Here is a 24,672-nt window from a genome sequence, read left to right as displayed (position 1 = left end):
AGTAGAATTACAAAAATAATGTCTGTGATTACAGTTCCAGACACTTCAGAGCAGTGTTCACATGACAATATGCAGACAGAACCATCCAATGCTTCCCAGACCTCCTCAGCAGTGTTGATGTCCATGCCCCTGTCGAGATGCTCCTGCAGGTTGGACACCATTGCATTGTTCCCCGGTACTCGGTAGATACCGGTGTATTCCAGACCTGTCGTTTCCACAACACCACAACACATCTCCACTGTCAGTGGGACAAACTGTAGAGAGGAAAATGACAGCTCTCAATTGCAGCGATAACAAAACACCTATTTTCTTTGCACTGAACATCCTCGTACTGTATCTACAGGTGCATCACCAGTACCTCTTAATCTTTTGGTTTTGAGATAGGGCCCTGTATAATACACTAGAATTCTGGGAAGGCATTATTCCAACTTGGTTATCCTTTGTGTTTCCCAGGTCATATAAGAAGCTGAACACAAGTACATGCAAATCTACTTTCTAAAAAAAGCCAAGAGTGGCATTGTCTGTAAAATATTTTGATGATATATTTTGATGCATTTATCTCAAGATTGAGAATAGATTAATCTGTTGTCTCGAGATAACAAAGTTATTTTCATGTGAAAAGTACATTTTGTTTTCTCATGATCATGACATACAGTAGCCTGGTACTGAGCCAGGCCAAAATCCTGGAAATCCTGGAAAACCTGGACCAAAAAAAATCAGTTAGTAGGCCTACTTTGTTAAACCTCTTCTGGCTTCTCTGATATCTTGAATTATTTGAGTACTTCACTAATGATAAACAATATTATAAAATTCCTCATCAATCAGGTTCAAACTTTGTTATACAGCAGTTTACAGATTCAATTGAATTCAGTTATATATATCTATATATATATAGATATGTATGTATAGCACAAAATCACAACAAATATCCTCTGAAGGCACTTAAGAAATACAATTGCATTCAAGCCAGTTATAAGCCAATTAAAGCTGCCGTCGGCAGGTTTTCAAAATTCCGAGTCTAAAGTCGGAAAATTCGAACTGATACAACTTTCAGGTCCCTCCCCCAACCTCTACCAAGCTCCGAATCGCCCCCCAAACCCCTCCCCCTCTGTGGACGAGGTTGTGCACGTGAGTTCACACCAGTGTGAGCGCACACAAGCTGGGGCAGACTCACGCTCAGCAGCGTGTGCACAAGCTGTGATTGACAGGTAGGATTCCTCCACCCTAACTTGATTGGTTAAAAACAGCCGGGAGCGCTCGGTTTTTGCAAGCATGATTACAGGCTTCAGAGGGAGCTACAGATTTCGTTATTTTTCCTAAACAGCCTATTTAATATTCTACTTCCAGAATCCCATGACAGTTCAAGCTAATATGACTAAAAAAAAGTTGCCGACGGCAGCTTTAATTAAAATATAATGATAACCTAATCAAATGCAATTCAATAAATTCCAAATTACTCCAATTCATACAAAGCTAATTGAAAAAGTTGCCTAGCTAAGGAAACCAGCAGAATGCATCAAAACTTCTCTTTAATCCAATCCCCAGTCCTGAGCGTGCACAAGGGCACTTTGGAAGGAAAAAACTCCCTTTTGACAGGAAGAAACCTCTGGCCGGGGGTTGGCGGCACTGTAACACAATTCAAAGGATACCTGTTGGAACAGGGAAACACGAGTTAATGACCACAATAATGTCATGGACATGGAGAGGAAAGAGAGCAGAGGGAGGAGAGGTGCATCATGGGAGGTCTCCCAGCAGTCTGGGCCTATAGCAGCTTAACTATGGGATGTTTCAGGGTCACCTGAGCCATCCCTAACTATAAGCTTTATCAGAAAGGAAAGTTTTAAGCCTGGTCTTAAAGTTAGAAAGGGTGTCTGCTTCCTGAAGCCAAACTGGCAGCTGGTTCCACAGAGAGGGGCCTGATAACTGAAGGCTCTGCCTCCCAAACTGGCAGCTGGTTCCACAGAGAGGGGCCTGATAACTGAAGGCTCTGCCTCCCAAACTGGCAGCTGGTTCCACAGAGAGGGGCCTGATAACTGAAGGCTCTGCCTGAAGTCATCCAGTCTAACCAACTGATTGTTTTAATCTGGTTTCATATTTAATCATCACTGAGTTTCATCAGCATAGCAATGGAAATGTATACAGTGAAAATAATCAGTCCAAGCACAGAACCCTGGGAAGCTCCATTACTGGTGTTCGAGGAAGATTCTTTGTTTCCATGAACAATCTGTGCTGTGGGATGGATGCCGTCTCTCCTCATCAGACCAGGTTTTCTCCAGAAAGATTGCCAATTATCTCTGTAGCCCACGTTGTTTGCTGGACACAACCAGCGATTGAAGGAGGACATGCGGCTATACATGTCATCACTGGTCAGATTTGGCAGGGGTCCAGAGAAAACTACGGAGTCCCACATTGTTTTGGCAAAATCACACACCGATGCAACATTAATTTTAGTGACCTCCGATTGGCGTAACCGGGTGTCATTAACGCCGACGTGAATAACTATTTTACCATATTTACGTTTATCCTTAGCCAGCAGTTTTAAATAGGATTCTATGTCGCCCGCTCTGGCCCCTGGAATGCATTTGACTATGGCCGCTGGTGTCTCTAATGCCACGTTTCTGACTACAGAGCTGCCAATTACTGGCTAATTATGCTAATTATCAGCTTTGCATGAACCTTTTTTTTAGTTTTCACCATACATTTGTACTCAGACCGAGTTCCAGACTGTTTGCTGGTCATGTCATTTAGTTGATGTGTTTCCTGAAGAAAAGTTTTAACCCTCTGTGGCAAGATGGTTCATCATCTTGAGCTCAGCACCACCAAACCTTCTTTTGATTGATGGAATAAGACTGTAGAGGTAATGGATGCCATCTCCCCGTGTCCTTTACCTGAGATCAACCCCATATCAACAATGATGGTGGAAATATGCTTGTTTATTTATTTATTTATTTATATGCTTGTTTTCTTCTATGTTTCATTGGACCTGCACCAAACTAAAGTTCCAGCTCATCTCATTGTCCAAATCAGATTGGCGATTCCTCTCTGAATATCACTTTAATCCAACCATCCACAGTCCATGGGTGCTCCACTGTGATCTTGTTTTCTTCTCTTTAGGTATTCGTGATGGTTGACATTTTTCTGGATGGAAATCTCAATCCCTTCAGTCTGTTTCTTTCAGTTCAATCACAAACATTAAATTCTGTTTCTGCCCATTTGTTTTTCTTTTGTTTGTGTATATTTTCTATTTTCAGACAAACTGCTTTGAATTTTATATCCTGATGCTCTGATATCTTCCTTAGTCAAACTGTATGTTCCCCTTTTACAAGCTTTACAAGCACTAAAAGATCGGATTATTGGCTAAATTACAATCTAACTGAGTTATTAAGTGCATGTAGACACCTTAATCTGACAAGAAATCGGATGAACACCCCGAGATAACTGGGTTGAAAGTCACTCTAAACCTGCTTGTAGACGCTGAAGCTCGTGGTGAATCAGACTTTGCGTTCTGCGCATGCTCCAGATGTTTTCCCGGGGTCGTGACCCGGAAGTCAAAGGAGACGATATTCCTGTTGTTGTCGCCGTCAGAAAGAAACAAACAACGCGATGGAGAATGCTCCGTTGGGCATCGCGTTTGTGCAACAAGCAGCTCATCACAGAGCAAATGTAGAGGGACGTAGCTTCATCTGGCTCTGCGTTCTCCATCTTTCTCCAATGCCTGAGTTTGTTGTTGTTGTTGGTGGTGAAGAGGTCAACAGGAAGTGGCTCTCTTAGCAACAGCTGGAATGGGTACAGCGCCACCTATCATACCGGGGTATGACACGCTTTGTGCCTCTGATCCCATTCATTCACCGCCATATATCCAAGGAGAATTACCCTCGCTCAGCTCATTCTGATTGTGATTTAGCCAATAATCTGATCCTTTCAGTGTCTGAGTGACAGCTTACTTGTTTAGGCCTTGTTTCCTGTCAGTCTGGTGCAATAGCTCTTTAATCTCTGCAAGCACTCTCTTTTAACTGCAAACTCATTTGCATATGAACTCTTTTGGAGGTTTTTGTTTAGCATATGTTGACTTGTGCAGGTATTTGTTTTCGCAATGCAAAATACAAGGTGATTGCATCATTTTTCCCTCCACTTAGTCTGGGATGCAAATAATTACGAGAAATTTGTAAAATTGTAAAATTTGTGGTGTGTTTGACAAAACCCAAATGATCAGTTAATGAATAAAATATTTCTTACATATCTCGGTTTTGTTTATTTTTTCACTAATTAAGAAAAATAAATGAACATCCTCTAAGTGTGGTGATTTCATCATTTTTGCCAGGTATTGTATCATGAAAAAAATTAGCTTTGGTTTCACGGTGATAGGAATGAACACAGAAATGAGCGGTTCCTGCAGTCACACATAACTTAACAGTTCATTGTCGCTGTCATCACAGTTTGGGCGAATCTATAACAGTAAGTCAAGGCTTGCATTTGTGATGCTTTTTGTTTCACTGAGTTTAGTAAATGTGTGGTTACAAACAGTGGTGTCTGTGGGCATAGATACAAGTTGAACTAACTCACCGTACTGCTCCTGGTGATGGGGAAAAACAGACTTTACACGACCAAACTAACAAAAACAACAAAACAATCCAGGTTACCTCGAGATAATGACATAATTAATCCCTTATCAAGCTTTGTTCCGTCTATCCATCAATTTTCTATACCCAGACAACCATGCACACCCACTCTAAGGGACAATTTAGAGTCACCAAACCTTCCATGCATGTTTTTGATTGGTAGGAGGAAGCCGGAGTACCCGGAGAGAACCCACACATACATGGGGAGAACATGCAAGCGCCATGCAAGGTTCCAAGAAATGGTTCTCTTTGTAGATAATATTGAATGCAAACCGTTGCTAAAAAAAAACATTGCTGCAACTATTAAGTCGGGCATTTAATTCATTGTGTATTCAGAAACTTGATAGTGTGAATCGTGTTTTCCATCTCTTGCTTACTTTGTGCTTAACAGCAGGCTGACAGTCCTCCAGTCGCACTCCAAAAGCTTTGGGACTGCCGGTCTTCTTGGCTTTCTTCATGATGTTAATGCCCCATTGTGCCTTGTCATCTGAGGACAGAGATTTAAAGATTTAGAACTATGACGAATAACAGAATGAAAGGCGAAATGTGATTTTGAATAAAAACAACAATATCCAGATGAAACAGTTGGCCTGTTCGTACCCTGCTATGTTAACCCATTTAGGCCTAAAACGCCTGGAAAAGAATGCCTGTAAAACCTATGGGCGATTTCAGAAAGACCCCCTAAAACCTGAAGTGTTTCTGGAAATTCAGCAATTGTGTCAACGCCTACTAAATGATTGATTTCTCAGCCTCTGTAGCAGATAAGAAGCAAAATTCAAAAAGTATTTGAGAGCTTACGCCTGTGGCTTTCTTTGGAAATTGAGTTTATTTACATACACCTTCACGAAAATAGAAAATGTGAAAAGTAAAGTGCAGGAACAGCACTATTTTCAATATGATTAAATGCCTGCAACGGTGTGGCATCTGCAGGTAAATCGACTTTCACCCCTGGTGTGCGGTTGAAATCTCTCCGTCGATTACGGTGGTAATTGTCAGTCTTCCACTCACATTCAAACCCTTCAAAATCATCCTCGTCATTATCGTCATCATTAAACATATGTGCTAGCCATAAATCTCGATCAGTTGGGTCAGCACGTTCATCAGCATCATCAAAGCCAAGAAACTCCTCACAATCGCTACCGTCTGAAATGTCTTCCCACTGAAAGTCCTCCATGCTTGTTCGATGTAACTTAACTTCAAAACAATGACACGAGGAACATGACGACACTCTCACGTGTCTATTATAATGCATTTAATTGGCGCAGAGGTCAATAATTGGTGCAAAACAACCCTTATACAGGAAAAAAGACGTGTACGCTTTCCCGGCCTTAAAGGTAGAATAACGCAACAGCGCCCCCGGCTTTAAAGGTAGAAATGCGGCAATGCTTTCCCGGCCTAAATGGGTTAATTATACAACATGACAAGCAGCAGAGTCCTACTTAGACCCACCAGATCTGGAGGCTCGTTTCACCGAGGTGTTGTCAGTTTTAGGGAGCAGGAAGGGAGGCATCATACGATGGGCTCTGGGAGACGAGTCTGCTTTGTTCCCTGTGAGGCTGCACAAAGGATGGAAACAAAGACTGAGCAACTTCAAATAAGTTTTAAAAGGCTTTATGTTTAATGCAGTCCAACATCTACCTGTGTTTTCTGTGGTCATTTAGCTTCTTGTTGATAAGAGCTTGTCTCGAGAAACCAATCTCCTTGAAGAAATGGAAAGAGCAAATTCATTTGGAATGCGTTTGTGTGTGTTTTTTGGGGTTCTTTTGTAGAACCATTGCAATAATAACTGGATGGTCATCTTACCTCGTTTTCTGTTTTGCTGTTTTCCCTGATGATCCTGATCCAGGCCAGCATGTCGTCCCTGTCCTCGGCCTGCAGCAGATACTCGCAGAAGTCCTGTGTCGTCAGTCTCAGGGTGTGCTTTCGCTTGGTTTCACTATAGGCAATGTCAATCAGGCAACCCCTGATACTGACCGGGGAATACTCATCCTGACCGGACCCCGCCCCCGCACCGTGAAGCACAGCCTCGCGTTTGTCTCTGTAGAGGAAGAGCGAGTGGGAGCGGAGCACAGTGAAGGCGCGCTTCCACGGCCTCATACTGCCGCCAACTTTCTACAAAGAAAGAGACAGACAACATCAGTCACAGCACCGGAGCTCTGGAATCATCCATGTGACCAATCAACTAGAATAGAATGAAACCTAAGGGCCTCAATGTTTAACAAGCTTTACCGAAGAGTTAAGCACAGTCGGTAGAACTGGAGCAAAGCAACGATTTGCTTCTGGTCAAAAGGGAAGTCAGACAGAAAAAACATTTTTGCATAAACAGTTCAGGTGGTAGAGAGGGATGTGCATTAATGGTGCTGAGAAAAGAAGTGTTTGTCTGCTCAGATGAAAAAGACTTTTTTAAGTGCATTCCACATAAAAAGAAGGTGACTGGGCTGCCAATGGGCTCATGAAGGTGATGTTTATCACATGTAGACAGAGAAGATTAAACTTAATGAACATGAGTTTTCATTTTCACAGTGAGAACATACAAACTCCACACAGACCTAAAGCACTTAACCACTTACTGAAACCTGGCTGCTCATTTTCAGTTCTGAACAGCATAGCTTACTGTACAAAAATCCCAAGCCCTTTTTAGCTTCTTCTCCATCATACAGAGCCTTCTGGGAATTCTAGTCCCAAATTGGTTTTCAGCTAAATAATTAGTCCCAACATCCAGAGCTTTTTGTGGAATAGCTAAGTCAGTTCCAACAGCTGTGTGCCACAGAATTAAGTTCTGAGTGTTGCTAGCATGCAGCCAGCGCCACATGTACACATGTATACTGTATGTGCACACTTTCATATATAGAAGACTTGCAGAGAACTTCCTCTTTGAACCCGTGTGGTTCAGCTGTACATCAGAAATGTTTCAATAACACAAAACATCTGGGCAGAGGCTGTAGGGTGAGGTTATGTGCTATAATCCAAATTAATAGGACAACAAATCTGATGCTTCACAGTTTAATGAATAAATCTGACATTTCTAGATCCTTCAAGTCATATAAACTATCTTCAAATACAAGTTATAACATCAAAGCAGAAGTACTCAGCAGATTTGACTTTACTTAAATTATTCCACCACAAAGTTTTGTATCAGCATCATGGGTCTGATCTATTGCCTTGAGTAAATGTACTCAGACAGTAGGTGTCTGCAGGAGGACGTTCTGCTGAGATGACGCAGATAAACAGCAACAGGGACCAGATGCATAAAACTGCGTGTAGGTACGACTAAACCTGTGCTCACGCAAAGGCAGAAATATGCACATCGTTACCTAATAGCATCATTGCCTAAGTCTAAGACATCGAAATATGGCTAACGATATGCATTCTTTACGGCAGATTTTAAAGTTGTGCATACATGTTGTTCTCTTTTAGAAATCTCAATCTCACACTAAGTACATGTTCACAAGTCCAATTCCACCTCTAATCATGAATGGATGTGGAAATTTGTCATTTGTATATCAATATATAATTTGCAACCCAACTAAAAAGGCAGAATAATGAAAGCAACCGTAAAAAGAAGTGCAGTTTTACCAAATGTAAAAATCAGACGGGGAAGCAGAGAAAAACTCAATCTGTTTTATTTGGTAGTTTCACTTCAGTTTCCATGAAGCTGTTAAAAAAAAAAAAAAAAAAAAAAAATGTGTGCATGCATGCTCTGAATGAGGCCTGAGGAGCGGACCTTCTCACTGTACATTCTTCCTTTATAAATAGCACTTTGCTTGGAGAGCACACCTGCTTTTTGTGTGTATTGTTTCTGCATTGGGCTCCTGGTACATGTGGAAGCAGCATGCGGTACCTTTCCCTTCTCGGTGAGGATCTGTTTGTAGTGCAGCCAGCCTTCTTTGCGAACATCACTGAAGGTGATGGTTCCCAGCTCAGAGGTGGAGTGGCGCTTGGACCAGGCCACCTCCTGGGCTCGCAGGCTCTCCAGAGACTGAAACACAGCGTAGTGTCATCAAGTCACTTCTACTGAACAATCTCAATAAAATAAAGACATGTAATCAGGTCTGATAATTACAACCTATCATAGTGGCTCACCCCATCAGTGAAAAAGCTCTTGACCCTTTTTGGTAGTTTACTGAGGAACAGACAAAACAAAGTTACACAAACAAACAGTATTTTTGCATAAAACAGTGAGAAGTGACAATCCTAATGTTTTTGTTTTTCATCTTTTAGTTTTTTTGTTTTGTTTCTATTCAGTTTTCTTGTCATTGGTTGTTATTCGGATTTGAATCTGTTTGTTTAGTATTGATTTGTCCTTTTGTTTACTGATTACTCCTTGGTTGCTCTCTGTTCTTATTCTTAGTTGCATTTGGGTCCATCATTCTCCACAAACCGTAACACCTAAACCTAAGACACTGACTTATAATGGCTCTAAAGTCAAAATTCATCTTTACTTATTAACTTAATAATTCTTTCTCTTACTTCAGTCTAAATGAAAGTTAAGTACCACATGGTGAATATGTTCAATATGTGTTTATCTATTCATTTATCTAAAACAAAGTTTGACATTGAATTTTTGTTGCAACATAAAAGACACTGGTACAATTTTTAGGAAAGCATAGATCTATTTTAGAAACATTTTTCTCAGGTTCCTCACTCACGAGAAGACACGGCCTTCATCCCTAAAAGTGTTGAGCCCCTCATCGCAGGACTTAGACCTCTCAGTGGTGATGGCCAGCAGGTAAGAAGAGCGACGGCCTTTAATACCGCCTTAAGAGACAAAAGTTGAGTTAGAGTGGGGAAGAGGAGTAAAATGATGAAGATGGTGAAAAGAAAAGAATTGCAGTGCAATGTGGTGACAGTTTTTTTTTCCAACAATGGGGCATCATTATAACATGAGTGCATTGATTAATGGGTTAAACAACATCTGGTTTCATTCAAACTAAAGATGTAACCATGAAAATTTCACATAGAAATGTTCAGGGATATGTAGAAAACCCAGACAAAAGCTTCAAAGCAGACAACATAACGTATATGTTAAAGCATTTGGGCAGCTCTATTTTTACCTGCATATATGAAGGTGCTTTGAAGTTGTCCGAGTTATGACTGACTAAGTAATTGAGGCTCATGGGTTTTGTGGTATTTAGGCACATCTGCAATATCAAACTAAACACTTTCACCAATATGATCCAAACAAGTGTTTTTTGTGTTGCTAATCCAAACATGTTGGAGACAATTAATGTCGTCTTTTGTAAATCCTTGAAGTAATTAGAAAGAGTGAGAGAGACTCACTGCAGTCCTGAGAGTGAAGTCGGACAAAGGGGGAGATGGAGAGGTAGGGGGGGACTGAGGTGGAAGAGAGGCTGGCCATAGTGGAGCCCAGGGAACTGGACACCATTGAGCAGGCTGGCACATAGCAGGCCTGATGGTCAGTTTTAGGACTGGCTGGTTCATCTGTAAAGCCATCATCACAGGTGAGCAACATGGGGTAAGGGCTGACCGATTAAACACAGACAAGATAAGTTCCATGGGCTTTTGGTACAACAAGTCTCTGAAGCAGAGCTACTGCAGGGGCAGAAATACTCTCATGGTAAACCACAGTTTTATTATCCATCTGATTAACTTATGTAAAATATACTTTAGTCTTTATTTAAAGCAAAAATATGTGGCTGACAGGATAATAGCCACAAACATCTTGATTCAGCTGAAAACAAGCAAGCTGATTGAGATAAAGTAGAATGCAACCAAAAAGAGGCACATCAAATGTTTAATGGTAAGTCAGCTTCTTTCATTTTCAGGACAACATAGCTGATGCATTTACTTATCCAGTGCTGAAATGTGATGCTGTGTTTACATCGTGTGAGCACCAAAGATTGAAAAAGAACATTAACATCTGTGAGCCACGAGTCATTCTGGTGAACTGAATGTTGAAATAACTAATATATAAATACATTCAGGTTTGAACAAAAACGTCACAAAAGTAACCTGCTCACTGAAGGATTTTTTTTTTTTTTTTTACCATTTATATAGTAGAGAAAAAACCATTATAAAGATACATATTTTTAAAGCCAAGTTTAAGTTTTTTTTTCATTCCATGTACCATATTTCCATATTTGAGATGTTGAAATGTTCAGTTGTCTTCTACAATGCCAATTGAATGAATTTGAAGATTTGACTAGAACTGTAAAACTAAACAGCACTTACTTATTTTGAACGCAATTGTTTGGCTCGAATTAGCAAATTAAACTGGCTATTTCGCTGGACTTGATATCAACAGATAGAGAGATAGATCTCTCTCTCTCCATATACAGTATATATATATATATATATATACATATGTATATATATAAAAAGTTGATAAGCTGTGATATTTTACTCTTTGTGAGTCAATTGCTACAGAGAAAAGCTCACTAACCTATAAAGGGAATAGAGGAGGCGGAGTCAGTTGGATACTGTGCCAGGCTGCCATTGGCTCTGTGGGTAGGGCCTCCACCAGGGACAGGTAAGGGTGTTCCACATGAAGAAGCCAGACCAGGTGGCTCTGCTGACTCTGCAGGTGCGGTGCTGAAGGGATGCCGCAGAGCCTGAACAGGTGTCCATCGGCCTGCTGCTGCCTTCTGCCTTAGGACCACCTCTTGAGTTAAGGGCACAGGGGAGATGACCTCTCTGTCGTTCCCAGGCTGGGTTGTCTCCTCCTCTGAAGTCGACAGGGCAGGGGTGGACTGGGGTCGGGGTGCCAATCCCCCATCACTGTCCCTTCTACTGCCAGGGCTCCAGCTGAGCTGGGGGCCATTGTAGCTGGGCTCTCTGAAGGAGGTGGCCTGCTGGAGGAGATGCCCAGCTTTGCGGGAGAAAGAAGGGCTATAACTTTTATAGCCCACCACCTGTTCCTCTTTTACTCGCCTCATCTGGGGCTCGGCTACCTGCTGACCTGACTGCCTAGCACTGGGTTGCACCGGGGACGAGGAGGTTCCGACGCTGGTTGTCACTGCGGTTGGATGTTGATGTTCTACTGAGGCCTTCTGGTAGTTCTGCTTGTTTAATTTAGCCATTTGGGAACTTGGTGACACAAGTGCAGAGGCTTCTGCCAGTGTTTCCACAGAACGCCCATAGTTTTGCTCATACTCAGCATAGGCTGCCAGAAGGCTCTCAGAGCACGACCTGCCACCAGGTTCCGATACGCTGCCCCAGCCCTCGAGCCAAGAGGAATCATGGGATGCAGCAGCTGCCTGGTGGTGGTGCAGGAGCGTTTCTCTTCTGTGCTGCTCCACAGAACTGGTGGCTGCAAGAACAGATCTAGGACCAAGTGCCAAGCCCAGCCCCAGCTCTTCTGAATGGTCCTCAGATATACTGCATTGGTGGGGGCTCATGTGCTCTGCAGCCTTAGCTTGGCCGTAGTACCAATCTGACAGAGCCTGGTGGCAGAGGGTGTTTGTGTGGGCGTGGGCGGACGATGGCAGGCTGCCCTTCCATGGTGGAGGCAGTGTTGCAGAGGCGATGGCAGTATTGTGGTTAGCAAAATGAAAGTCAAGTGCACTGATAGCTGATGAGGACCGGCCTCGATGCCGCCCTGATGGGGTAAAATGGCTGCTGGATTCCCCAGGACCCCCTGGCCCGCCAGAGGTAGGGTTGGAGGCAGGAGGGTGGTTGTCCAAGGTTGTGCTGGCGGGTCTGGACTGCCAGTTCTTCACAGGGCTGGCAAGGTTAGGGCTGGGCTGTGGAGTGGTGGAGCTGGTCTTTGTAGAAGGGTAACAGAGAGGTGGAGGCTCTGGGAGATTGTAGGCCTCACCTGTGTATGGCTCATTGCCTTTCAGGTATGCATCCTGTGAGTATGCCTGAGGACAGGAGGGGCAGGCCACCATATAAAACATGAAAGAGAAGATAAAAGAGCCAAGACAGAAGGAGCAGCTGGAGGAAAGAGAGAGGCAGGTGCAGCATGCACCATCTTATATCCTTTAACAACGTTTATGGTAATTATTACAGCATTGCAAGTGTATCCCAGGTCTATTATTGTTTGGCTGTGTGTATTTTATTTCTTAAACTGAATTTATTTGATACTTAAGTGTAAATAGAGCAGTAATGCATTGCTTTGTATGATCTAAAACACTATGAATGCCTCTATGTTTAATGCATGAAAATAAAATCAAACTTAAGATATTCAGACCCCCTGTTAGTTATGTTACGAACAATACCGGCAATCTTAATACTATTCAATATATAAACTACTCACATAATAGTGCTATCCTTCCTGTTCATGCAAAGTTACATTGTAATATTAAGATTAACAACTGGCTGAAATAATTCAATTAGAAATAAAAAAAACCTTGCTGTGTAACAGTCTTGCTAACTGATAGCTTCACACATTTAGAGGGTGAAAAGAAGGAAAGAAGAGAAAATATAGGAAAGATAATACTCACACTTACCAACTGCAACACATCCTCGTCTTTTGGCATAATAGAGAGCTCCAAAATATTTTCACTACAAAGAAAAAAAAAGAACCATTCGAGAACCTAAGTAATATCACTGACGGTGATGTGGGATGAGAAAAAAAAAACAAAAAAACACCCACCTATTTTGGATGAGTGCAATCACCTCAGAGTAAGTTTTCCCCAGAACGCTCTCCCCATTCACCTTCACCAGTCTGTCACCTGAGGCATGCACAAACACATTTAAAAGAAGGGTGAAACAAAGCTGGTCCACACTGACAGACCACCTTTTAACCTTAAATAAAGAGCCTTCAATAGCTTTCTTATTAACACAAACACTACCGTACAGAATATGCAGCAATTTATATGCTATCACTCACTGATATCAGGGTCTATGTAGGGTCCAGTGACATGCCAAAGACATTTTTGTAAAGGGAATGTGGATTGAAATGCCGACTTTCCAATTTGATAATGATGTTTCTATTGCCAATTGTCCTCCTATATACTGTATGGTCATGCAGAAAAGGGATTTAAAAAAAAAACATATTTCCAACAAGAAATCCTCTTGTTGAAAATAATAGGTCTTTTAAAGGCAAAACTTTACGTGAAACTGCTGAAGAACCTGAAGTGTTGAAAATAAGTCATTTGAAGGCTGAAAGCCTGTAGTGGAAGGATTTGAAGCTGAATAAAAGCAATGGAAGCAGTTCAAGAAGCTAAAGAGCTGTTGAAAATGGTTGAAACCAGATACCTAAATCTTGGCATCTCAGTTAATTCTGATTTATGTCCCTGGTGGCACCTCATACAAAACGGTGTGCTCAAGACCAGTTCAAAACAGAGCAAGTGAGTTAAAGTTCAATGAAATCACTCGAACATTGATCTTAAATGGAAAATAGAAGTACATGCAGAAAAAAGTTGTGAACATTTGAGCCTCTCAGTCAGTGCTTCTGTATGTTGATGTTTATTTGTGCATGTGTGACTGTGTGGTTTTCAGTCAAAATCCATTGCCTGATTTGGATTGCCTAATGAGTCCTGGGGTCCGTTTCACGTAGCAGGTTCAACCAACTCTGAGTCTATTCCTGATCTCTGAGTTGATCTACTCTGAGATAGAAAACTCTGAGTTTTCGGTTCCAGAAACGCTGATTTGAGTGAGTTTAATCAACTCTGAGTAAGTTCACCTTGAGTTTAGCATGTGCGCCACAACTTTAAAAAGCCAGCATCAATGGAGCCCCGATTCGACGAGTCACCATGGCAACGGGGAAGAGGTGGGCTACGTTTTTCACCAACCTCGAATTGGAAATCTTAATGCGCTCATACGGCGAGTTTCAATTCGTTTTTAGAAATAAGTGCAACACCGCTGCAGCAGCAAAAGTGTAAGTTTAAATGTAGTCCTTTGCAATCACAATAATATTACAGGGAAACTGCTTGAATGGTAGCCCATTCATTTATTTCATTTAGGTGCAATCCCGCAGGGCAGAAGCGCTCTTGGCAGCAGTTTAAGATGAAATATAAAAACATTGTTCAAACAGGTGAGACCTTGGCATGGAGGTACCTCATTTTGATCATGTTTTACACTGTAAAATAAATATTAAGTGGCTATTTCACTGTGCAGTCGTTTTATTCCCAACATAATGCTGTTTTCACACACATAAACTATGTCTTCTCATCTATATCATCCATCCATCCATTATCTATACACCGCTGAATCCATCAGTCGGGTCGCGGGGGGGCTGGAGCCTATCCCAGCGGTCAATGGGCGAGAGGCGGGGTACACCCTGGACAGGCCGCCAGTCCATCACAGGGCCACATAGAGACAAACGAGACAAACAACCATGCACACTCACAGTCACTCCTAAGGACAATTTAGAGTCATCATCTATATCATGTTCTGTTAAATAATTAAGCCTATTTAAACTAACACAGACTTCTACTGAGCCAACAGAAAGAAGGCAGATTTTTCACCAACCTCGAATTGGAAATCTTAATGCGCTCATACGGCGAGTTTCAATACGTTTTTAGAAATAAGTGCAACACCGCTGCAGCAGCAAAAGTGTAAGTTTAAATGTAGTAAAACGGGTGGTGCCCAGCACCACCACCTCTAACGGGAGGCCAGTGGCTGAGGGAATCCACCCCCAAGACACGAGTGCCTTTATAAAATATAATAGGCCTATATATGTCTTTTTTAAGCCTATTCATACAAATATTTATTTGTCTTTTATGTCTTTTTTTCTTTTGTCCCAACACATTCTGATGGTGCCGCTCAAAAAGATAATTGTCTGTAAATGCAAAAATCTACGCGTGGTCTGATAACCATCTCCGACGAATATTTATTTCTCTGCGCAGTAATGCTGCACCTTCATCCACGGGATCGTTGTCAAAAGGACATGTTCGTGAAAAAAGTCGCCTCCTACTGTGCCTAATGGACTTCTAGAAGTAGAAGAACTCGCTCTGCTGACTGAATGAATGAGGAAATCAAATGGCGTGAGTGGCTGAAAGAGGGCACAGACAGAAAGAAACTCAAGGTTTCTTGAATAAAACCTGGTCCCGACCAGGTTAGGTTCATAGAGTCTGTTACTCCGGTAACTGACCGTGAGGTTAAGTTACCTCTCTTTGTGAAACAGGCTAGTTACCCCTCTTTCTCGGGGTTGAGTTACCTCCCTTTGTGAAACGGAAAACTCAGGGTTTCCCTCATTTCAGGGTTAACTTACTCAGAGTTTTCACTAAACCTGCTACGTGAAACGGACCTCTGAGCAACAGTATTTCTTATGAAAACTGTTTAAATGAGTACAATTTGTTTAGTAGAAACAGGATAAAAGACATATTTTAAAAACACTGATTGTTTAAACACCGACAACTGTTATGAAACACTGACAACTGTTATTAAAGACCGACAACTGTTATTAAACACCGACAAATGTTATTAAAGACGGACGACTGTTATTAAACACGGACAACTGTTATTAAACACGGACAACTGTTATTAAAGACTGACAACTGTTATTAAAGACAGACAACTGTTATTAAACACGGACAACTGTTATTAAAGACTGACAACTGTTATTAAAGACTAACAACTGTTATTAAACACCGACAACTGTTATTAAACACCGACAACTGTTATTAAAGACCGACAACTGTTATTAAACACCGACAACTGTTATTAAAGACCGACAACTGTTATTAAACACCGACAACTGTTATTAAAGACCGACAACTGTTATTAAAGACCGACAACTGTTATTAAAGACTGAAAACTGTTATTAAAGACTGAGAACTGTTATTAAAGCCCAACAACTGTTATTAAAGACTGACAACTGTTATTAAAGACTAACAACTGTTATGAAAGACTGACAACTGTTATTACAGACTGACAACTGTTATGAAAGACCGACAACTGTTATTAAAGACCGACAACTGTTATTAAACACCGACAACTGTTATTAAAGACCGAAAACTGTTATTAAACACGACAACTGTTATTAAAGACCGACAGCTGTTATTAAAGACCGACTGTTATTAAAGACTAACAACTGTTATTAAACACGACAACTGTTATTAAAGACCGACAACTGTTATTAAACACCGACACATGTTATTAAACACGGACAACTGTTATTAAACACGGACAACTGTTATTAAAGACTGACAACTGTTATTAAAGACAGACAACTGTTATTAAACACCGACAACTGTTATTAAAGACTGACAACTGTTATTAAAGCCCGACAACTGTTATTAAAGACTGACAACTGTTATTAAAGACTAACAACTGTTATTAAACACCGACAACTGTTATTAAACACCGACAACTGTTATTAAACACCGACAACTGTTATTAAAGACCGACAACTGTTATTAAACACCGACAACTGTTATTAAAGACCGACAGCTGTTATTAAACACCGACAACTGTTATTAAAGACCGACAACTGTTATTAAAGACCGACAACTGTTATTAAACACCGACAACTGTTATTAAAGACTGAAAACTGTTATTAAAGACTGACAACTGTTATTAAAGCCCAACAACTGTTATTAAAGACTGACAACTATTATTAAAGACTACCAACTGTTATGAAAGACTGACAACTGTTATTACAGACTGACAACTGTTATGAAAGACCGACAACTGTTATTAAAGACCGACAACTGTTATTAAAGACCGACAACTGTTATTAAACACCGACAACTGTTATTAAAGACCGACAACTGTTATTAAACACGACAACTGTTATTAAAGACCGACAGCTGTTATTAAAGACCGACTGTTATTAAAGACTAACAACTGTTATTAAACACGACAACTGTTATTAAAGACTGACAACTGTTATTAAAGACTGACAACTGTTATTAAACACCGACACATGTTATTAAAGACCGACAACTGTTATTAAAGACTGACAACTGTTATTAAACACGGACAACTGTTATTAAACACGGACAACTGTTATTAAAGACTGACAACTGTTATTAAAGACAGACAACTGTTATTAAACACCGACAACTGTTATTAAAGACTGACAACTGTTATTAAAGCCCGACAACTGTTATTAAAGACTGACAACTGTTATTAAAGACTAACAACTGTTATTAAACACCGACAACTGTTATTAAACACCGACAACTGTTATTAAACACCGACAACTGTTATTAAAGACCGACAACTGTTATTAAACACCGACAACTGTTATTAAAGACCGACAACTGTTATTAAAGACCGACAACTGTTATTAAACACCGACAACTGTTATTAAAGACTGAAAACTGTTATTAAAGCCCAACAACTGTTATTAAAGACTGACAACTGTTATTAAAGCCCAACAACTGTTATTAAAGACTGACAACTGTTATTAAAGACTAACAACTGTTATGAAAGACCGACAACTGTTATTAAAGACTGACAACTGTTATTAAAGCCCAACAACTGTTATTAAAGACCGACAACTGTTATTAAAGACCGACAACTGTTATTAAACACCGACAACTGTTATTAAAGACTGAAAACTGTTATTAAAGACTGACAACTGTTATTAAAGCCCAACAACTGTTATTAAAGACTGACAACTGTTATTACAGACTGACAACTGTTATGAAAGACCGACAACTGTTATTAAAGACCGACAACTGTTATTAAACACCGACAACTGTTATTAAAGACCGACAACTGTTATTAAACACGACAACTGTTATTAAAGACCGACAGCTGTTATTAAAGACCGACTGTTATTAAAGACTAACAACTGTTATTAAACACGACAACTGTTATTAAAGACTGACAACTGTTATTAAAGACCGACAACTGTTATTAAACACCGACAAATGTTATTAAAGACGGACAACTGTTATTAAACACGGACAACTGTTATTAAACACGGACAACTGTTATTAAAGACTGACAACTGTTATTAAAGACTGACAACTGTTATTAAACACCGACAACTGTTATTAAAGACTGACAACTGTTATTAAAGCCCGACAACTGTTATTAAAGACTGACAACTGTTATTAAAGACTAACAACTGTTATTAAACACCGACAACTGTTATTAAACACCGACAACTGTTATTAAAGACCGACAACTGTTATTAAACACCGACAACTGTTATTAAAGACCGACAACTGTTATTAAAGACCGACAACTGTTATTAAACACCGACAACTGTTATTAAAGACTGACAACTGTTATTAAAGACTGACAACTGTTATTAAAGCCCAACAACTGTTATGAAAGACTGACAACTGTTATTACAGACTGACAACTGTTATGAAAGACCAACAACTGTTATTAAAGACCGACAACTGTTATTAAACACCGACAACTGTTATTAAAGACCGACAACTGTTATTAAAGACCGACAGCTGTTATTAAAGACCGACTGTTATTAAAGACCAACAACTGTTATTAAAGACTAACAACTGTTATTAAACACCGACAACTGTTATTAAAGACTGACAACTGTTATTAAACACCGACAACTGTTATTAAAGACTGACAACTGTTATTAAAGCCCGACAACTGTTATGAAAGACTGACTACTGTTATGAAAGACCGACAACTGTTATTAAACACCGACAACTGTTATTAAAGACTGACAACTGTTATTAAAGCCCGACAACTGTTATTACAGACTGACAACTGTTATGAAAGACTGACAACTGTTATGAAAGACCGACAACTGTTATTAAAGACCGACAACTGTTATTAAAGACTGACAACTGTTATTAAAGACCGACAACTGTTATTAAACACCGACAACTGTTATTAAAGACCGACAACTGTTATTAAACACCGACAACTGTTATTAAAGACTGAGAACTGTTATTAAACACTGACAACTGTTATTAAAGACCGACAACTGTCATTAAAGCCCGATAACTGTTATTAAAGCCCGATAACTGTTATTAAAGACTGATAACTGTTATTAAAGCCCGATAACTGTTATTAAAGACTGACAACTGTTATTAAAGACTAACAACTGTTATTAAAGACTGACAACTGTTACGAAAGACTGACAACTGTTATTAAAGCCCGATAACTGTTATTAAAGACTGACAACTGTTATTAAAGACCGACAACTGTTATTAAAGACTGATAACTGTTATTAAAGACCGACAACTGTTATTAAAGACTGACAACTGTTATTAAAGCCCAACAACTGTTATGAAAGACCGACAACTGTTATTAAAAACCGACAACTGTTATTAAAGACTGACAACTGTCATTAAAGACTGACAACTGTTATGAAAGACTGACAACTGTTATTAAAGCCCAACAACTGTTATTAAACACCGACAACTGTTATTAAACACCGAAAACTGTTATTAAACACCGACAACTGTTATTAAAGACCGACAACTGTTATTAAACACCGACAACTGTTATTAAAGACCGACAACTGTTATTAAAGACCGACAACTGTTATTAAAGCCCAACAACTGTTATGAAAGACCGACAACTGTTATTAAAAACCGACAACTGTTATTAAAGACTGACAACTGTCATTAAAGACTGACAACTGTTATGAAAGACTGACAACTGTTATTAAAGCCCGATAACTGTTATTAAAGACTGACAACTGTTATTAAAGACCGACAACTGTTATTAAAGCCCGATAACTGTTATTAAAGACTGACAACTGTTATGAAAGACTGACAACTGTTATTAAAGCCAAACAACTGTTATTAAAGACCGACAACTGTTATTAAAGACTGACAACTGTTATTAAAGACCGACAACTGTTATTAAAGACTGACAACTGTTATTAAAGACCGACAACTTATTAAAGACTGACAACTGTTATTAAAGCCAAACAACTGTTATTAAAGACCGACAACTGTTATTAAAGACTGACAACTGTTATTAAAGACTGACAACTGTTATTAAAGACCGACAACTGTTATTAAAGACTGACAATTGTTATTAAAGCCTGACAACTGTTATTAAAGCCTGACAACTGTTATGAAAGACTGACAACTGTTATGAAAGACTGACAACTGTTATTAAAGCCTGACAACTGTTATGAAAGACTGACAACTGTTATTAAAGACTAACAACTGTTATTAAAGACTGACAACTGTTATTAAAGCCTGACAACTGTTATTAAAGCCCAACAATTGTTATTAAAGCCTGACAACTGTTATGAAAGACTGACAACTTTTATTAAAGCCCGACAACTGTTATGAAAGACTGACAACTGTTATTAAAGACCGACAACTGTTATTAAAGACCGACAACTGTTATTAAACACGACAACTGTTATTAAAGACCGACAACTGTTATTAAACACGACAACTGTTATTAAAGACCGACTGTTATTAAAGACCGACAACTGTTATTAAAGACCGACAACTGTTATTAAACACGACAACTGTTATTAAAGACCGACAACTGTTATTAAACACGACAACTGTTATTAAACACGACAACTGTTATTAAAGACCGACAACTGTTATTAAACACGACAACTGTTATTAAAGACCGACAACTGTTATTAAACACCGACAACTGTTATTAAAGACTGACAACTGTTATTAAAGCCAGACAACTGTTATTAAAGCCCGACAACTGTTATGAAAGACCGACAACTGTTATGAAAGACTGACAACTGTTATTAAAGACCGACAACTGTTATTAAAGCCTGACAACTGTTATTAAACACGACAACTGTTATTAAAGACTGACAACTGTTATTAAACACCGACAACTGTTATTAAACACCGACAACTGTTATTAAAGACCGACAACTGTTATTAAACACCGACAACTGTTATTAAAGACCGACAACAGTTATTAAAGACTGAGAACTGTTATTAAAGACTGACAACTGTTATTAAAGACCGACAACTGTTATTAAAGACTGACAACTGTTATTAAAGACTAACAACTGTTATTAAAGCCTGACAACTGTTATTAAAGCCCGATAACTGTTATTAAAGCCCGATAACTGTTATTAAAGACTGACAACTGTTATTAAAGACTAACAACTGTTATTAAAGACTGAGAACTGTTACGAAAGACTGACAACTGTTATTAAAGCCCGATAACTGTTATTAAAGACTGACAACTGTTATTAAAGACCGACAACTGTTATTAAAGACTGATACCTGTTATTAAAGACCGACAACTGTTATTAAAGACTGACAACTGTTATTAAAGACTAACAACTGTTATTAAAGAGTGACAACTGTTATGAAAGCCTGACAACTGTTATTAAAGCCCGACAACTGTTATGAAAGACCGACAACTGTTATTAAACACCGACAACTGTTATTAAAGACCAACAACTGTTATTAAACACCGACAACTGTTATGAAAGACCGACAACTGTTATTAAAAACCGACAACTGTTATTAAAGACTGACAACTGTCATTAAAGACTGACAACTGTTATGAAAGACTGACAACTGTTATTAAAGCCCAACAACTGTTATTAAAGACCGACAACTGTTATTAAAGACTGACAACTGTTATTAAAGCCCAACAACTGTTATTAAAGACCGACAACTGTTATTAAAGACTGACAACTGTTATTAAAGACTGACAACTGTTATTAAAGACCGACAACTGTTATTAAAGCCTGACAACTGTTATTAAAGCCTGACAACTGTTATGAAAGACTGACAACTGTTATGAAAGACTGACAACTGTTATTAAAGCCCAACAACTGTTATGAAAGACTGACAACTGTTATTAAAGACTAACAACTGTTATTAAAGACTGACAACTGTTATTAAAGACTGACAACTGTTATTAAAGCCTGACAACTGTTATTAAAGCCCAACAATTGTTATTAAAGCCTGACAACTGTTATGAAAGACTGACAACTGTTATTAAAGCCCGACAACTGTTATGAAAGACTGACAACTGTTATTAAAGACCGACAACTGTTATTAAAGACTGACAACTGTTACGAAAGACTGACAACTGTTATTAAAGCCCGATAACTGTTATTAAAGACCGACAACTGTAATTAAAGACCGACAACTGTTATTAAAGCCCAACAACTGTTATGAAAGACCGACAACTGTTATTAAAGACTGACAACTGTTATTAAAGACCGACAACTGTTATTAAAGACGACAACTGTTATTAAAGACTGACAACTGTTATTAAAGACCGACAACTGTTATTAAAGCCCAACAACTGTTATGAAAGACCGACAACTGTTATTAAAAACCGACAACTGTTATTAAAGACTGACAACTGTCATTAAAGACTGAGAACTGTTATGAAAGACTGACAACTGTTATTAAAGCCCGATAACTGTTATTAAAGACTGACAACTGTTATTAAAGACCGACAACTGTTATTAAAGACTGACAACTGTTATTAAAGCCCAACAACTGTTATTAAAGACCGACAACTGTTATTAAAGACTGACAACTGTTATTAAAGACTGACAACTGTTATTAAAGACCGACAACTGTTATTAAAGACTGACAATTGTTATTAAAGCCTGACAACTGTTATTAAAGCCTGACAACTGTTATGAAAGACTGACAACTGTTATGAAAGACTGACAACTGTTATTAAAGACTAACAACTGTTATTAAAGACTGACAACTGTTATTAAAGCCTGACAACTGTTATTAAAGCCCAACAATTGTTATTAAAGCCTGACAACTGTTATGAAAGACTGACAACTGTTATTAAAGCCCGACAACTGTTATGAAAGACTGACAACTGTTATTAAAGACCGACAACTGTTATTAAAGACTGACAACTGTTATTAAAGCCCAAAAACTGTTATGAAAGACCGACAACTGTTATTAAAGACCGACAACTGTAATTAAAGACCGACAACTGTTATTACAGACTGACAACTGTTATGAAAGACCGACAACTGTTATTAAAGACCGACAACTGTTATTAAAGACTGACAACTGTTATTAAAGACCGACAACTGTTATTAAAGACCGACAACTGTTATTAAAGACCGACAACTGTTCTTAAAGACTGACAACTGTTATTAAAGCCCAACAACTGTTATGAAAGACCGACAACTGTTATTAAAGACCGACAACTGTTATTAAAGACCGACAACTGTTATTAAAGACCGACAACTGTTCTTAAAGACTGACAACTGTTATTAAAGACCGACAACTGTTATTAAAGACGACAACTGTTATTAAAGACTGACAATTGTTATTAAAGCCTGACAACTTTTATTAAAGACTGACAATTGTTATTAAAGACTGACAACTGTTATTAAAGCCCAACAACTGTTATGAAAGACCGACAACTGTTATTAAAGACCGACAACTGTTATTAAAGACCGTTAACTGTTATTAAAGACTGACAATTGTTATTAAAGCTTTACAACTGTTATTAAAGACTGACAACTGTTATTAAAGACCGACAACTGTTATTAAAGACCGACAACTGTTATTAAAGACCGACAACTGTTCTTAAAGACTGACAACTGTTATTAAAGCCCAACAACTGTTATGAAAGACCGACAACTGTTATTAAAGACCGACAACTGTTATTAAAGACCGACAACTGTTATTAAAGACCGACAACTGTTCTTAAAGACTGACAACTGTTATTAAAGACCGACAACTGTTATTAAAGACGACAACTGTTATTAAAGACTGACAATTGTTATTAAAGCCTGACAACTTTTATTAAAGACTGACAATTGTTATTAAAGACTGACAACTGTTATTAAAGCCCAACAACTGTTATGAAAGACCGACAACTGTTATTAAAGACCGACAACTGTTATTAAAGACCGTTAACTGTTATTAAAGACTGACAATTGTTATTAAAGCTTTACAACTGTTATTAAAGACTGACAACTGTTATTAAAGCTTGACAACTGTTATTAAAGACCGACAACTGTTATTAAAGACTGACAATTGTTATTAAAGCTTGACAATTGTTATTAAAGCCTGACAACTTTTATTAAAGACTGACAACTGTTATTAAAGCTTGACAACTGTTATGAAAGACTGACAACTGTTATTAAAGCTTGACAACTGTTATTAAAGACCGACAACTGTTATTAAAGACTGACAATTGTTATTAAAGCTTGACAATTGTTATTAAAGCCCGACAACTGTTATTAAAGACTGACAACTGTTATTAAACACTGATAACTGTTATCAAAACACCGACAACTGTTATTAAACACTGACCA

The 24,672-nt window shown here is 38.8% G+C and overlaps 1 protein-coding gene across 7 annotated transcripts in view; it reads right to left on the bottom strand.

Annotated features, from left to right (window-relative positions):
• Positions 1 to 24,672, bottom strand: part of LOC142374359 (rho GTPase-activating protein 23-like) — a 93,479-nt gene that overhangs the window by 9,955 nt on the left and 58,852 nt on the right. For 5 of the 7 annotated variants that reach the window (XM_075458003.1, XM_075458000.1, XM_075458001.1 and 2 more), the window contains exons 5-16: positions 13,177 to 13,255; positions 13,025 to 13,085; positions 11,023 to 12,442; positions 9,900 to 10,061; positions 9,269 to 9,377; positions 8,703 to 8,742; positions 8,461 to 8,598; positions 6,423 to 6,731; positions 6,258 to 6,319; positions 6,069 to 6,175; positions 4,997 to 5,106; positions 102 to 254 (exon numbers count right to left, since the gene is read on the bottom strand). In XM_075458003.1, the coding sequence (XP_075314118.1) occupies positions 102 to 254; positions 4,997 to 5,106; positions 6,069 to 6,175; positions 6,258 to 6,319; positions 6,423 to 6,731; positions 8,461 to 8,598; positions 8,703 to 8,742; positions 9,269 to 9,377; positions 9,900 to 10,061; positions 11,023 to 12,442; positions 13,025 to 13,085; positions 13,177 to 13,255 (2,750 nt within the window). The remainder of the gene's footprint in view (positions 1 to 101; positions 255 to 4,996; positions 5,107 to 6,068; positions 6,176 to 6,257; positions 6,320 to 6,422; positions 6,732 to 8,460; positions 8,599 to 8,702; positions 8,743 to 9,268; positions 9,378 to 9,899; positions 10,062 to 11,022; positions 12,443 to 13,024; positions 13,086 to 13,176; positions 13,256 to 24,672) is intronic. The other 2 variants (XM_075458002.1, XM_075458005.1) reach the window with 2 other exon arrangements.

The sequence above is a fragment of the Odontesthes bonariensis genome, chromosome 23 (assembly GCF_027942865.1).
Source record: "Odontesthes bonariensis isolate fOdoBon6 chromosome 23, fOdoBon6.hap1, whole genome shotgun sequence".
Taxonomy (NCBI): Eukaryota; Metazoa; Chordata; class Actinopteri; order Atheriniformes; family Atherinopsidae; genus Odontesthes; species Odontesthes bonariensis.
The sequence above is the reverse complement of the archived record's forward strand: the minus strand, read 5'-3'. Positions and strand labels throughout refer to the sequence as shown.